Below are 12,273 nucleotides of genomic sequence, written 5' to 3'. Positions count from 1 at the left end.
AATGAGCGAAGATTTCTTGTCATCGCCTATCTTTTCTTTCCTAAACACCAAATTTCATCAAAATCTATCCAGAGACTTGTGTTGCATGCATGCAAATACGTTACGCGGTGCGATTTAGACCAAGATGTGCCAGTTAATTTAACTAAAGATCCCAAATAAATTTACTTAGAGTGACTTGACTATTATATTCGTCCAGAATAGGAGTAACAAAAGAGATCCCGAAAAGTCCTTTGGCATTTTGCGAAACGCTCCTGAAATGAAACCAATATCAGTATTTCTTGTTTAACTAAATGTCTGGAGTTGAATGCAAATGAACAGGTAGTGCTGAATTTAGTTTAAGGAAAAGATATATTGCCCCTGCGAAAGGCGAAGTTCCTTTTCCCTCCTGACCAATATCTCGCTGATGTGAATCGCCATAAACTTTTAAAGAAACAAGATGATTACTCACACATAACGACATACTTGGAGCAAAATGCTGTGCTTATATATATTACTAGCTTCAATCAGAGCTAATGCCATCGACATTTAGTCGGAGGAGGTAAAGTAACGATTGATTTAAAAAAAAAAAAAAAAAAAAGCCGCTGGGTGCCGAGATGCCACAATATCAGTATATCTTTACAGCTGTAATCTGTTAATAGCTTTTCAGAGTAACAACACTAAAGTTAGGTCACAATTTCCATACAGCTTTTTCTTATACCATATTAACATTTATGAAGAAATAAAGATAATTGGTCAACCAGAGAAAGAGAAAAAAAAAAAAAATGGTAGTATAGAAGTAGAAACGATATTTAATTTTATTAATTTTTTAAAAAATTTCTTTTTGAATTAGATTTTATTACCAGTTGTTTTCGTATGGGGGAGGCCTTACGTAATTGATTTTGTTGATGTTGTTTCACAACATAAGTAGCATTATTTTCATGTAGTCGTATTTATTCTTATGTTCCTGTATGTAAGTGAGATAATGTTTTGTTCATTGTAATCATATCAGTGTGCGTTCTCGAAATTTTTCCATTGATCTTGTAAAAAAAAACCTCTGAATTTTTATGTCTGTTAAAAAAAAAACGGAGATAACATTCCACAGAATGCTTACAAGTAAATCGCAATGATTTTTTAATCATTCTAGCTTACTTGAATATTTCTAGCATATAAAGTTTTTAGAAATTGCTATTTGTTGTACGTAAAAATACTTAAAGTGGAATAGTTGGTCAAGCGCATTTTTGTTCGTTGGAGAAATGAGTTCAAATTCCGGTATTCTTTAATCCAGTTGCAATTATCTGATCTCAGACGGAATTGATATATATATATATATATATATATACTAGGGGGGGGCACCGTGTGCACCCCTGGCGCCCAACCCCCCCCAGTTCTGGGATGGTAAGCGCCGGTTCTCCTTCAAGTCTGATGACTCGAGACATGAGACAACAATGTGTTTGTCTCATGAAGACAAACACATTGTTGGACGTTTCAAAACAATGAAGAGACAAAAAACGTGACATAAAAATGTTTTAAATTTCGGCTTATCTTTATATATATATATATATATATATATATATATATATATACTACACACAAAAAAAAAAAGCAAACTAGATAGCAAATGATCACCATTTGCTATCTAGTTAAAAATCCATGTTTACACTTTTAGCACAGTGGTGTCCTGGCTTATTTCATTGAAGCATGCCAGTTGGCTTACACTTGCTTTGAGCTCTCGTGTAGTGTTAGTTCCAACGTAACGATTTGATGTCATAGGGTTAAAAAATGGAGAAACCTTCTGAAAAGAAGTTAATACTGAATGATTTCATTTCTTAACATTGAGGAATTTTGTGGAATTTATTCTTCGCGATTTTTTATAAGCTTCATTTTAACTAAATATAAATTGACTTTAAATTTATTATATAAATAAATTTACCATATATATCACTCCTCCACACGAAAGGACGTAAAGCCCATAGCAATCAATAGCGTGTGGGGGGGGGGGGGCAGCATCCAGAGGAAAGTAATGTGTTGGTAATTTTTTTTTGCTTTGAAGAGCTGGATGTTGTAGTCTTTGGGGAATACTTCATGGAGAAGGTTATTCCGCAGAACAGAAGTAGATAAAATGAAAGATGAATGGAAGTAGCAGGTTCGACGATTCAGCAATTCGACTGTAAATAGATACTGGGCGGCTGTTGCTCTTGTTATTGTGGGTTTAGCACAAATGGAAATATGACGGATGCAAGTTCTGCAGAACACCGCCAGTGGAAATATAAATGACTGTAGAAAATACACAAGACAAAACTGGCTGTCTGTATGAAAGAGGGGTTGTTAATTAGTCGAATGAACAGCGTCAGGAATTTTTAGACAGGTTTTAGGTGCACCCCAAATGCGAGAACACTTTGGCTGGTTGGGCGGATTGGGGATTTTATAAAGTGCCTGGACAGATGAAAAGCAGTGCCCTTAGTGGAAAAAAAATGAAAGTTTTTTTGGAAGCCATGGATTGGAAGTGATGTATTTGAGCCAGGAAAGGCTATGAGTATGTGTGTCAATTTGAGAAGAGAAAGTAGGTGGTCCTCACTATTAAGCTGAGTATTATCAAAGGTAAGAGGGAGAAAGAACTAAGGCTTATTTGACGATCCCAAAATAAGTGTTTTGGAAATATTAAGGACGACAAGGTTGTTATCACTTAATTGAAAGATAGTAAGAAAATCATAGTTTAGAACACTGATTGTAGATGATCTTGAAGCTTGATGTTTGAATACTGCAAAGTTTGTTATATGAGTAAGAGGAATGAGCAGTGCTATCAGAAAAACTTGAGTAGGATTTAAGGTCAATGAGTAAAAGTTGTTTATATATGAGGAAGAAGGTGGGTGAAATAAGAGAGCCTCGAGGAACACCTGCATTAGTAGGAAAATCGAAACAGAGAACACTGCACCATTACACGCAGTCAACGAAGAGAAAACTGCCAATTCAGTTGCAAAGAGCGGAAAGCTGACTATAAGATGGCAATTTGCTGAGAAGCTTTTGTTTCTCCAAACCCTTCCATTGGCATGTGTCCAGAGGTGGGTGATGTGGATCTTGACTGGCGGAATCTGTATTGATGCTACTGATTAGTTGAAAGTTCTCCAGATGTTGAAGAAGTTGACTGTTGATAACCTTTTCTATTACTTTAGACAGCACCGAAGTGAGAGCAATAGATCGATAGTTCGATGATAGATGATAGTTTTTGGAATCAGCTATATATGGGCTTGCTTCTATGCTGTGAGTGGATGCTAGCTGAGTATAATAGAGATGAGGTGAAAAAAGACAGGTGTTATTTCAAAAGCACATCTTTTGACACAGTTGATGAGATATCATCCGAACAAAATGCCTTTCTGGGTTGTGCTAATGAAATTAGTTGTTATTTTTGAATTACGGCCGAAGCCAGTAAGGCTAGTAGGTCAGTGTGTTATGTATGTTAAATGCGTGTATTCTTTTTGGTCAGTTTGTTTGCTTTACGAAATGAAAAACACGTTTTTGAAAGGGAAAACCTTTCTGCTTCTGTATGGGATCGGCTGACTTACCTTGAATTGAAAAGTTCTTATTAAAGTTCTTCGCATCGTAGACGGGATTCGAACTTAGGTTGTTCAAACCGTAAGGCATCGTCGACTAAGCTACGGAGGTTCAACCATGAAATTAGTGCAAGTTAGAAAAATCTGGTAATTATTATACAGGATTTTTCAAAAAGAATGTCCCGATTTGAAAATTGTATATCTCTGCAACCACGAACCACAAATGAATGCGATTTGTACCATTTGTAATTGTGGTGAGTGAAACTTTAGACCTTACTTCATATTTGGTAATTTACTTTGTAACTGTACCACATTTTCATTATTAAATATAATTATTTGAAATCGGGTTATTCTTTTTGAAACACCCTGTATAATGTTAATATTAAACAATAATAGCTAACGTTTTGTATACTTTTGTATAACGTTTTGTGTCCAAATTATATGATAGGTTATAAAGGGATTCCTCAGAAGGAAGGTGCCAACCTTCAGGGGTTATTTCATTGAGTGATTTTAAGCAAAAAAAAAAAAAAAAGAAGAAGAAGAAAAAAAAAGCTTTTATCAACATAATCTCAATTCTACCTCATGGAATTACATATACTACGTTAAGTTTATTTCAGAATTAGAAGAGCATTTTTTTTAAATTGATGAATCAGTTAGTTTAAGAAATGAACATTAATAATGCTGTTATAATAGTTGCTCAAAATGTCTGTCTTTTACTTTTAATGTGTTGTATTAAAAGTAAAAGACAGACATTTTGAGCAACTATTATAAGAGCATTATTAATGTTCATTTCTTAACCTACCTGATTAGTTAGTTTAAGAAATGAAGTTTAAGAAATTAAGAAGTTGCAAAGTTGATGAATCAACTTAAAAAAGTGCTTTAATATCATCTTAAAATGTGTTGTATGGAGCCTCCGTTGCTCAGTAGGTATAAACGAGCCCTTTGTTCGGAAAGACCGGGGTTCGATTCCGTCCAAGATGTGAGGAACCTTTATCTAGTCTCTTTCGACTAAAGGTGAGTTAGCCGGTCTCATACGGAGGTTTTTTCACCCGGAAACTCGGGTTTTTCAACCCTCAGAACAGGAAAACAGGCTCGTGAACACACACGGATCTATAGTCATAAAATTCATATTTAACCCGCCCCTCATTAGGAGGGCTCAATCAGTCCTAAGGGATGGTTGAGGAAAGGGGGGGAACCCCACACGAAATAAATGTGTTGTATTGCACCAAGCATGTTATTTTGAACCGAGTGATTAACGTTGTATTCAGGTACAACACGTGATCATTTCCCCATAGTCGGTTTATATAAATATAAACGAACCAATTAGGGACAAAAAACATAGTCAGGAAATTATCGATATTCCTCAATCCTAGCTTTCTTCGCATTGCCCTTGCAAAAATCATAAATAAAGCTCGGTGTCATCATACTCTCGTCCGAAATGATCAATATGTTCAGCTCAGCGACACACAATTGAATACTGTGTACAGACTTTGAAAACTAGAATACCTAATTAGAACACTATATGCACATAGACAGCCAGCTGCAGTTGCTAGCGGTCGGAACGTAAAATAACCGTATATCGCCAGCCTGAATTATATCTGTATTAATATAATTTTTACTTAAAAATCACTCAGTAGGTCAACTTCCGAAGTTTCGCAGCCTTGTATAACGCATATTGCAGTTTTCCCTTTTATTTTCTTATGTACACATTATGTAATCACTGTCACACTCTTACTGCTAGAAAAAAAAAAAAAGATTGAAATGAACTTTCCAATAAATGTCGACAAAATGCACGTTACAGATGTATGCGTGTGTGTGTGAGAGAGAGAGAGATTTAAACTACCAGTAATTTGTAGAAAAGCGGCAGCAATAGCAAATTTCATTTCCCCTGTTGCAGTTTCTAAATACATGTAACAGTATTTTAAAATGAACCGAGAGAGGATGAAACAATTTTCAAGTAGGCACTGAAATGATCATTTTGATTACTTAAGTATTGCATGATTTACAAGGCGGAAAGTTATGACATTTCAACTAAAATGGCAATCTTTTATTCTGCCAACTCTTATATTGACGACCAACGTATGAAGGTAAAACGTATTTTTAGCTGCTTGATTCGGTTTTGAGGCCAAATGACGCGGTGGGTCTTTTTAGGTTTAACCATTGGAAAAGAGATCCGTTATTTGGTAACGCTACATATGCTGAAGGAATTGTAGTGTGCCACTTACTTGATAGCGCATTACTTATTGGAGATGGAAGCCGCTTCTGAACTTGAATAACGGAAGGATGGAGAAAAAAGTGAGATATAGTACAGCAGATCACTTATCTATATTGCGCTACTCGTAGTAACGACCAGATGCGATTACCTTGGAGAATTATCTCACTAAAACAGCGCCATCCATTTGTTTCAGAAAAGCATTTTCGTGCTACACATTGGGTTTTTCCATTACCTCATCCTGGCTATTTAATATCGATCCAATATCGATGCTCTCTATCATAACCCTGAAAAAAAAATATATATATCGAGAAAGAAGACGTGTTACGATGATTTAGTTGAACACATCATTCTTCGAAACCTTTTGAATAATGCAGAGGTAGATGTCGTACCAAGGATTGATCCCATCTTTTATAAAACAAACTTTCCTTCAGAACTGATATTTAAAACAGGGTTAAACAAACAAAGCGTGGTTGCTTGACATAAGCTTTTCTTATTGGAAGAATTGGAAGGTGAAGTATGTGAACATACTATGATGAATATGAATTGTAATCAATATACAGTGAACTTCAACAATGTATTTGAAATGGTGATAGGCTGTGTTTACACTCTTCTAAACATGATGTCCTTTATGGTAGTACATTTTTACTTTCACAGAAGAAAGAAAGAAAATTGTAAAACGATGCCTAGTACTTTATTTCACCATGAATAAAAAGAAAGTCGTAGATTCGAAATACTATATAAATCTCGTTTTGCACTTTTTAAACTATTTTATTTGCTAATACGAAATTACGAAAGAACCGCACTAGAATTCTATTTATCACAAATAAAGAAAAAAATGATGATGTGATCCATAAACATGGAGTTACTGTTATATGATTTGAAAAGTCTACAGTTATTTAAGTTTGGTATTTGTTTATGTATGTTAGTTGATGAGCGGTGATATTTAGAATTCAAAAACAAGTCCCTATATCAGTGTAATTTGGATGGAATCAAGTGGGTTCTTATTTTTCATTAATTCTATTCTGCGAAACTTCGAGTTTTAACATTTATGTTTGTTTATGAAACCTGTACGGGTTGCAGATTTTTTTATTTTTTATTTTTTTTTATTTATGACATTGAGTCATTCGTGCAAATAATTTTCACCGTATTGTATATGAAACAAAATTTAATATGAATTATTTTGCGATATCTGGAAGATATCGCAAAATATTAACAAAACATTATTTCTGCAAGACGAAGCATGCATCATCTTTAGGGAAAGTTGAATTCTTAAGTAATACTTGAAGCCACGAGGATCTGTTAAAAATTGTCTTAAGTAGCGAACCATCCACCCGACTTTGCTACAAATATTTTCTGCATTGTAAGATTGTTTTTGAAATCAAGCTTACATTGCTTGGGTGCCGGTGTATGCGTGCTAACTGACCTGTTATAGATCCGAATATTTTTTGTGCTTCTCTGCCCCCCCCTCAGCAAGTTCTTCAGTTGATCGATCTTTGCATACATATATAGGGTTTTTAACTGTCCAACTCTAGAAAAATGTGTGAAATAATGTGTAAAATAACTATGTCACTATTCACAATCATTTAATGTTTTTTATTCCCAACTGGAGTAGTCAGTCTTTCACCCCTAATTTTTTGAAAGGTCGGTGGGCCAAGGCCTGTCGGTGATTTCAAACTGGCATAGGGAGAGAGAGAGAGAGAGAGAGAGAGAGAGAGTACAGCAAGTTACTGCTGCTGTTACCGCCATCTCGTGGTCGTATACTCTGAGATATGTATTCTTTTCTGAAATGGTATGAGTTATACAGTTGATTTTCTTGAGTTGCAGAGTTAAAAAGTACGAGTTTCCGAGAGAAAATCCCCTACTTAAATGATAAAAAGATACTAACTCGGGAACCAACTGAAAAACGAAGCAAAGAACAGAAAGTTCTTTTTGTTGGCAATTAGAATCGAACCTATAACGGCCTTTCTTAGCATCATATGAAGGTGAGTTAGCTGGTATCATACGTAGGTGTTAAGGATTTTTCCTCTCAGAAACTTGAGTGTTTTCATCCCGTAAAACGCAAACTGGCTAGCATTGCCTATGGCAATGTTAGCCATCATCGGAAAACAAATTCTTCCATAGCGTTAGAGTCTAAGGTTATACAAGGCTATACGTGATCCTTATCGTGTGATATGAAGTAAGATACATATACGAGTATATCCTGAGACAGGTGCAGGAAACAGAATTATTTTGATGTAAACTTTTCCTCTCCTGTATCTTCCCGGTTCATCTTATCATGCCAGTTCAAGCATATAGGATTTATTTATTTCCTGTTTCATCCTTCAAAATGTCTCAGATTCCTGAAATGCTGCTGTTATTACTAAACATATACCGTAATGAAAACGCTTAATATACTGTAATCATTCTACCTGCTAATTCCTATTCCTTCATCCATCCATATTTCTTCATGTTTCTTAATATTGATTTCCGATTTGGTGAGATGCTACGCTAGTTTTTATGGTGGATTTTCTCTCTGCTAAATGTATTTAGTTTGAGTCTATAATTGGTATTTGATCCTGAAGTAGTTCTTCGTATGATGTTTATCTGTACAGACTAAATAAACAATGGCTATGAATATGTATAAAACCTAAACTACATGTCGTATGAAAGTAACATCATCATATCATTCTTCGTTTTACGTTAGGAGTGACTCAAGTATATTGCCTACTGGAAGTGTGGCATAGCATGAAAAATGATTTTTTTGTTGTTTTTCGGTTTTATTTATTTGGTTTATTTGTTCTGATTATTTATATTAAACATGTCAGTTATTTTAAAATTAAACGAATACTGTCATTTGGAAGAAAGATCTGCCAGAATCTTTCGATCGAGTTCGACTCTCGTCATGATGAGAGGAATGTGGGCTTTTGTAATTGAAGGTGAGTTATCCGATATCATACGGAAGTTAGCAGAGTTTGCCCTCCTGGAAACTGGTATTTTTTCCCCGCAAAATAGGCAAATCGGCCAGAGAGCACACGCAGTGAACACAAAAACTGTGTAGTGTGTATGAGATAGTGTAGATTTATGGTAAATATTGTAGTATTGTGGCATGTATTCTTGCAGTGAATTCTCCATAAATGTGTCATGTAATAATAATAAATCCTCTAACGTCTTTTCATTCACCAAAGGAAGTGGTCGATCCTACTTTAGCCCTAGCTCTCGGAAATCGTAGAAAGCTGGACTCTTTCATAGCTCGTAGAGGTTGAGTGCATTCCATTGGGTTCTAATAGGATCAGGAAACATCGTGTCCTAACTAGTGTATTATTTATTTGTATGTACTTGTATGTATATACATCCATGTACACATGTGTCTTTTTAAATCTGAAAACACCTAGACAAAATCGATTTTTATTGCACTTCGGAATCGTACTGTATAAGAAATTAAAATAAATAAAATAAAAATGAAATGTATAAATTCCATTGACAATACGTTTATAAGAAACATTAATTGAGAGGTACTCCAGTTAAGAATTTTTTTTTAAAGTAGTTATCTGTGATCCTAAGAAAACAATAGAAAATGTGTATCCTTTGTGAGCAATTTTATATGAATTGCCACTAATAAGTGGTGTATTATTTTAAGTTGTATTCACAACTTTAAAAAGTTGTATTCACAACTTTTAAGTTGTATTCACAACTTAAAATAATACACTTTCAGTTTGATTTAATTGCAATATACTCTTGCCTTTTATTATCAGTATCAATGTTGACTGCCAGTTTTGCCTAAAGAACTTTATATTGTCTGGCATAATTAATATTACACTGGTATTTTAGAATGTGAACCTCATTAATCGTCTTAAACATTATCTTAACTCATTATATTATTTTCTTGCAGTTCCACCTGGCGAACCCCGAATAACACCACCTGCACCTGTGGCTCGTGAAGCTGAACCGTTTGCACTCACTTGTTCGAGCGAAGGCGGGAGTCCCGATCCTCGTATACGGTGGTACAAAGATGGTGCATTACTTCAGGGGCAGTTACAAAAGGGAGGATCACGTGATCGCCCTACGTCGAGTGTTCTTACTATTACTCCCAAAATGGAAGACGATGGCGCCATCTATCGGTGTGTTGTTTGGAATCGAGCAATGCGAGAAGAAATGAAACTAGAAACTAGTGTTACCTTACGGGTGCACTGTAAGTGTTTATAATTTCAACTTAAAATACTTAAATAAATGCAAAATTATGATATCTGAATTATATTTTTGTAAATATTTTATTACCTTGTATTCCAATATTTATAAAAAATAATCTTATAACACATAATGAAGGTGAACCTGGTATTTGGATATATGTACAGTAGTGAGCTGGGGCTTTCACAGGCTTTCTAAAACTGGTTGTTAAACTAAAAACGGTGAGTGAGAGGGAAAGAGCACCATTAAATCTTAAGCTTATGTAGATCATTACCTTGTTAAATTAAAAAAAAAAATTCTTGGAACAGGTTTTCAAAATCAAACAGAAAACTTACCATGCAATATTATAGAAATAATGGAATGAAAATAATTTAAGATAATAATGCAATATACATTCAGTATATTCGAATGTATATTGCAGAAATGAGGCAGCATGATGGATGCTAGTTTTCTATTGAACAGCATCCATGGAAATACTTGTAGAAGAGGCACAGTACAGAAACAGACCATCTGCGATACAGTGGCTGAAGAAAATCTGAGTGAAGGAATGTCAATTAGGCAAACTGCCCTTTTTAGAATTTTTAGAGAGGTATTTTGGTGCATGACCAAAAATTGAGCACTATTAATGTAGTTTCTATATACATCTGAATGTTATTAAATTTCTGGAGACAAAGAAAGAAAAAGAGAAGTTTGCAAAGTTTAGAATACTTGAATTCTAAACATTCGAGAAACTTAACTAGAAAAATGTCAATTTGATTCCCATAAAATTAGATAAATTACAATGAAATCATATTACTCATTAAAGCAACTGAAAAATAAGTTTAGTTGCTGCTTTAAATGAGGGGGTTTCAGTTAATCATTAAGTAAAATTGGTACTAAGATAGCAGATAAGAGATTTTCGATTGTAGAATTGCAATAGTTAAATCAAGGACTTTTATAGAAAACTTTTTATCGAGAGAAAGAGAGCACAGGTTTTATTCTTTTTTCCTATGATGAATCAAGCTAAGTCAGAATGCCCTTTCAGCTTTCTGCAATTATTGGTTTTGTTTTACAGTAAAGAACTTTAACGATTTATTAACAATACAGAAGGGAAAAAATCAAATATTGTAATCCAGTATTTCACTTAATAGTAATTGATGCATTTTCAAGAATAAAGATAACAAGGTAAAGTAATTTGAATAAAAGCAGAGAATATTAAACAAGCATTCAGATATTGTCACTATCCTCCGGGGACATTTAATAGTGGCCAGTTTTTTTACTGATTTAAAATGTAGAATTACACTCTCCCTGATGTTTGGAAGTTTTTTACATCTGTATTTATTTAGGTTAGGGGTGTTCTGTGAAGCAATAGCAGATTTCCAGAATAACGTATCATTTTTGTAGTGAAGTCCCTTTAGGATAACAGTTTTTCTCCATCTAAGCATGATAGTGTTGGGGAGTCGAGCACATAGTCTGCTAATCTATTTAATTTTGATGTTCTTTCTATTTCAGTGCATATCCATTAGATTGTGCATAATAAGGAAGTTTACATATAGGCAATTTTTAATTGGTATCAAAGTGTATAATTTTTTCAAATTCTCCTTTGCTATAAGGAACTACTACTGTTTTGGAATGGTCTAATTGCTCTCTTTTAGCTTGTCTACTATTAGGTGCAGGGATGATTTTTTTCCCCAAAAGATTTTAAGATAGTTTATTTATTCATTTTTTTTATGATCCTTGGTTAAAGTATTAAAATTTTATTCCGATTTTTTTTGAGCATACTATCATTAGAGCAGATAACTATAGCTCTGTGTGCTAAAAATCTTTGCATTTAGCCTCCTTAAAAAAAAAGTCCTCTCTGCTAAGAAGCAACAAGAAATTACAATTTTTTTTTAAAAACCATAATTTTGCATCTTTAAAAAACAAAGTTTACAGCAAGTTTTTGACTTTAAAACTCATTTGTTAATCTGTTCTGTTATTCATATTCAACATCATGAAACAAAAAATATATTTTGAAAAGTTTCCATTTTTAGATTTTTCATATTGTGTTCTGTTATAGCATGCATAACCAACATAGAAGTGTGGTATATACATACAAAGTTTCTAGTATAAATTTATTATTTCTTTTATTTAAACTGCTGCCAGTATTGCATTCCCTGCCATATTTTGATGTTAGGATTACACTCAGGAGATGTGCTGGTAAATTTTTAACAACTGGCTTGCTAAATAAATAAAAATAAAATAAATGTGCGCGTGTGTGTGCATGTGCGTAGTTTTACTAATTTAGAACAACTTAGAATACAAAAATTACAGAAATAATAATAAAATACTCATTTTTTATTGCAAGTTCTACATATCCCATCAATTCTCACAAAATAGACAAATCGG

At 34.0% G+C, this 12,273-nt stretch overlaps 1 protein-coding gene across 1 annotated transcript in view; it reads left to right on the top strand.

The window, feature by feature from the left end:
• LOC150093920 (cell adhesion molecule Dscam1-like) overlaps nucleotides 1-12,273 on the top strand; it is a 418,036-nt gene that overhangs the window by 349,074 nt on the left and 56,689 nt on the right. Inside the window, exon 3 of the mRNA XM_090412761.1 lies at nucleotides 9,611-9,910. Coding sequence (XP_090268887.1) covers nucleotides 9,611-9,910 — 300 coding nt within the window. The remainder of the gene's footprint in view (nucleotides 1-9,610; nucleotides 9,911-12,273) is intronic.

Source organism: Typopeltis vanoorti, chromosome 23, assembly GCF_054136105.1.
Source record: "Typopeltis vanoorti isolate ZY-2024b chromosome 23, IOZ_Tvanoo_1.0, whole genome shotgun sequence".
Taxonomy (NCBI): domain Eukaryota; kingdom Metazoa; phylum Arthropoda; class Arachnida; order Uropygi; family Thelyphonidae; genus Typopeltis; species Typopeltis vanoorti.
This window is presented reverse-complemented; position numbering and strand designations above follow the sequence as displayed.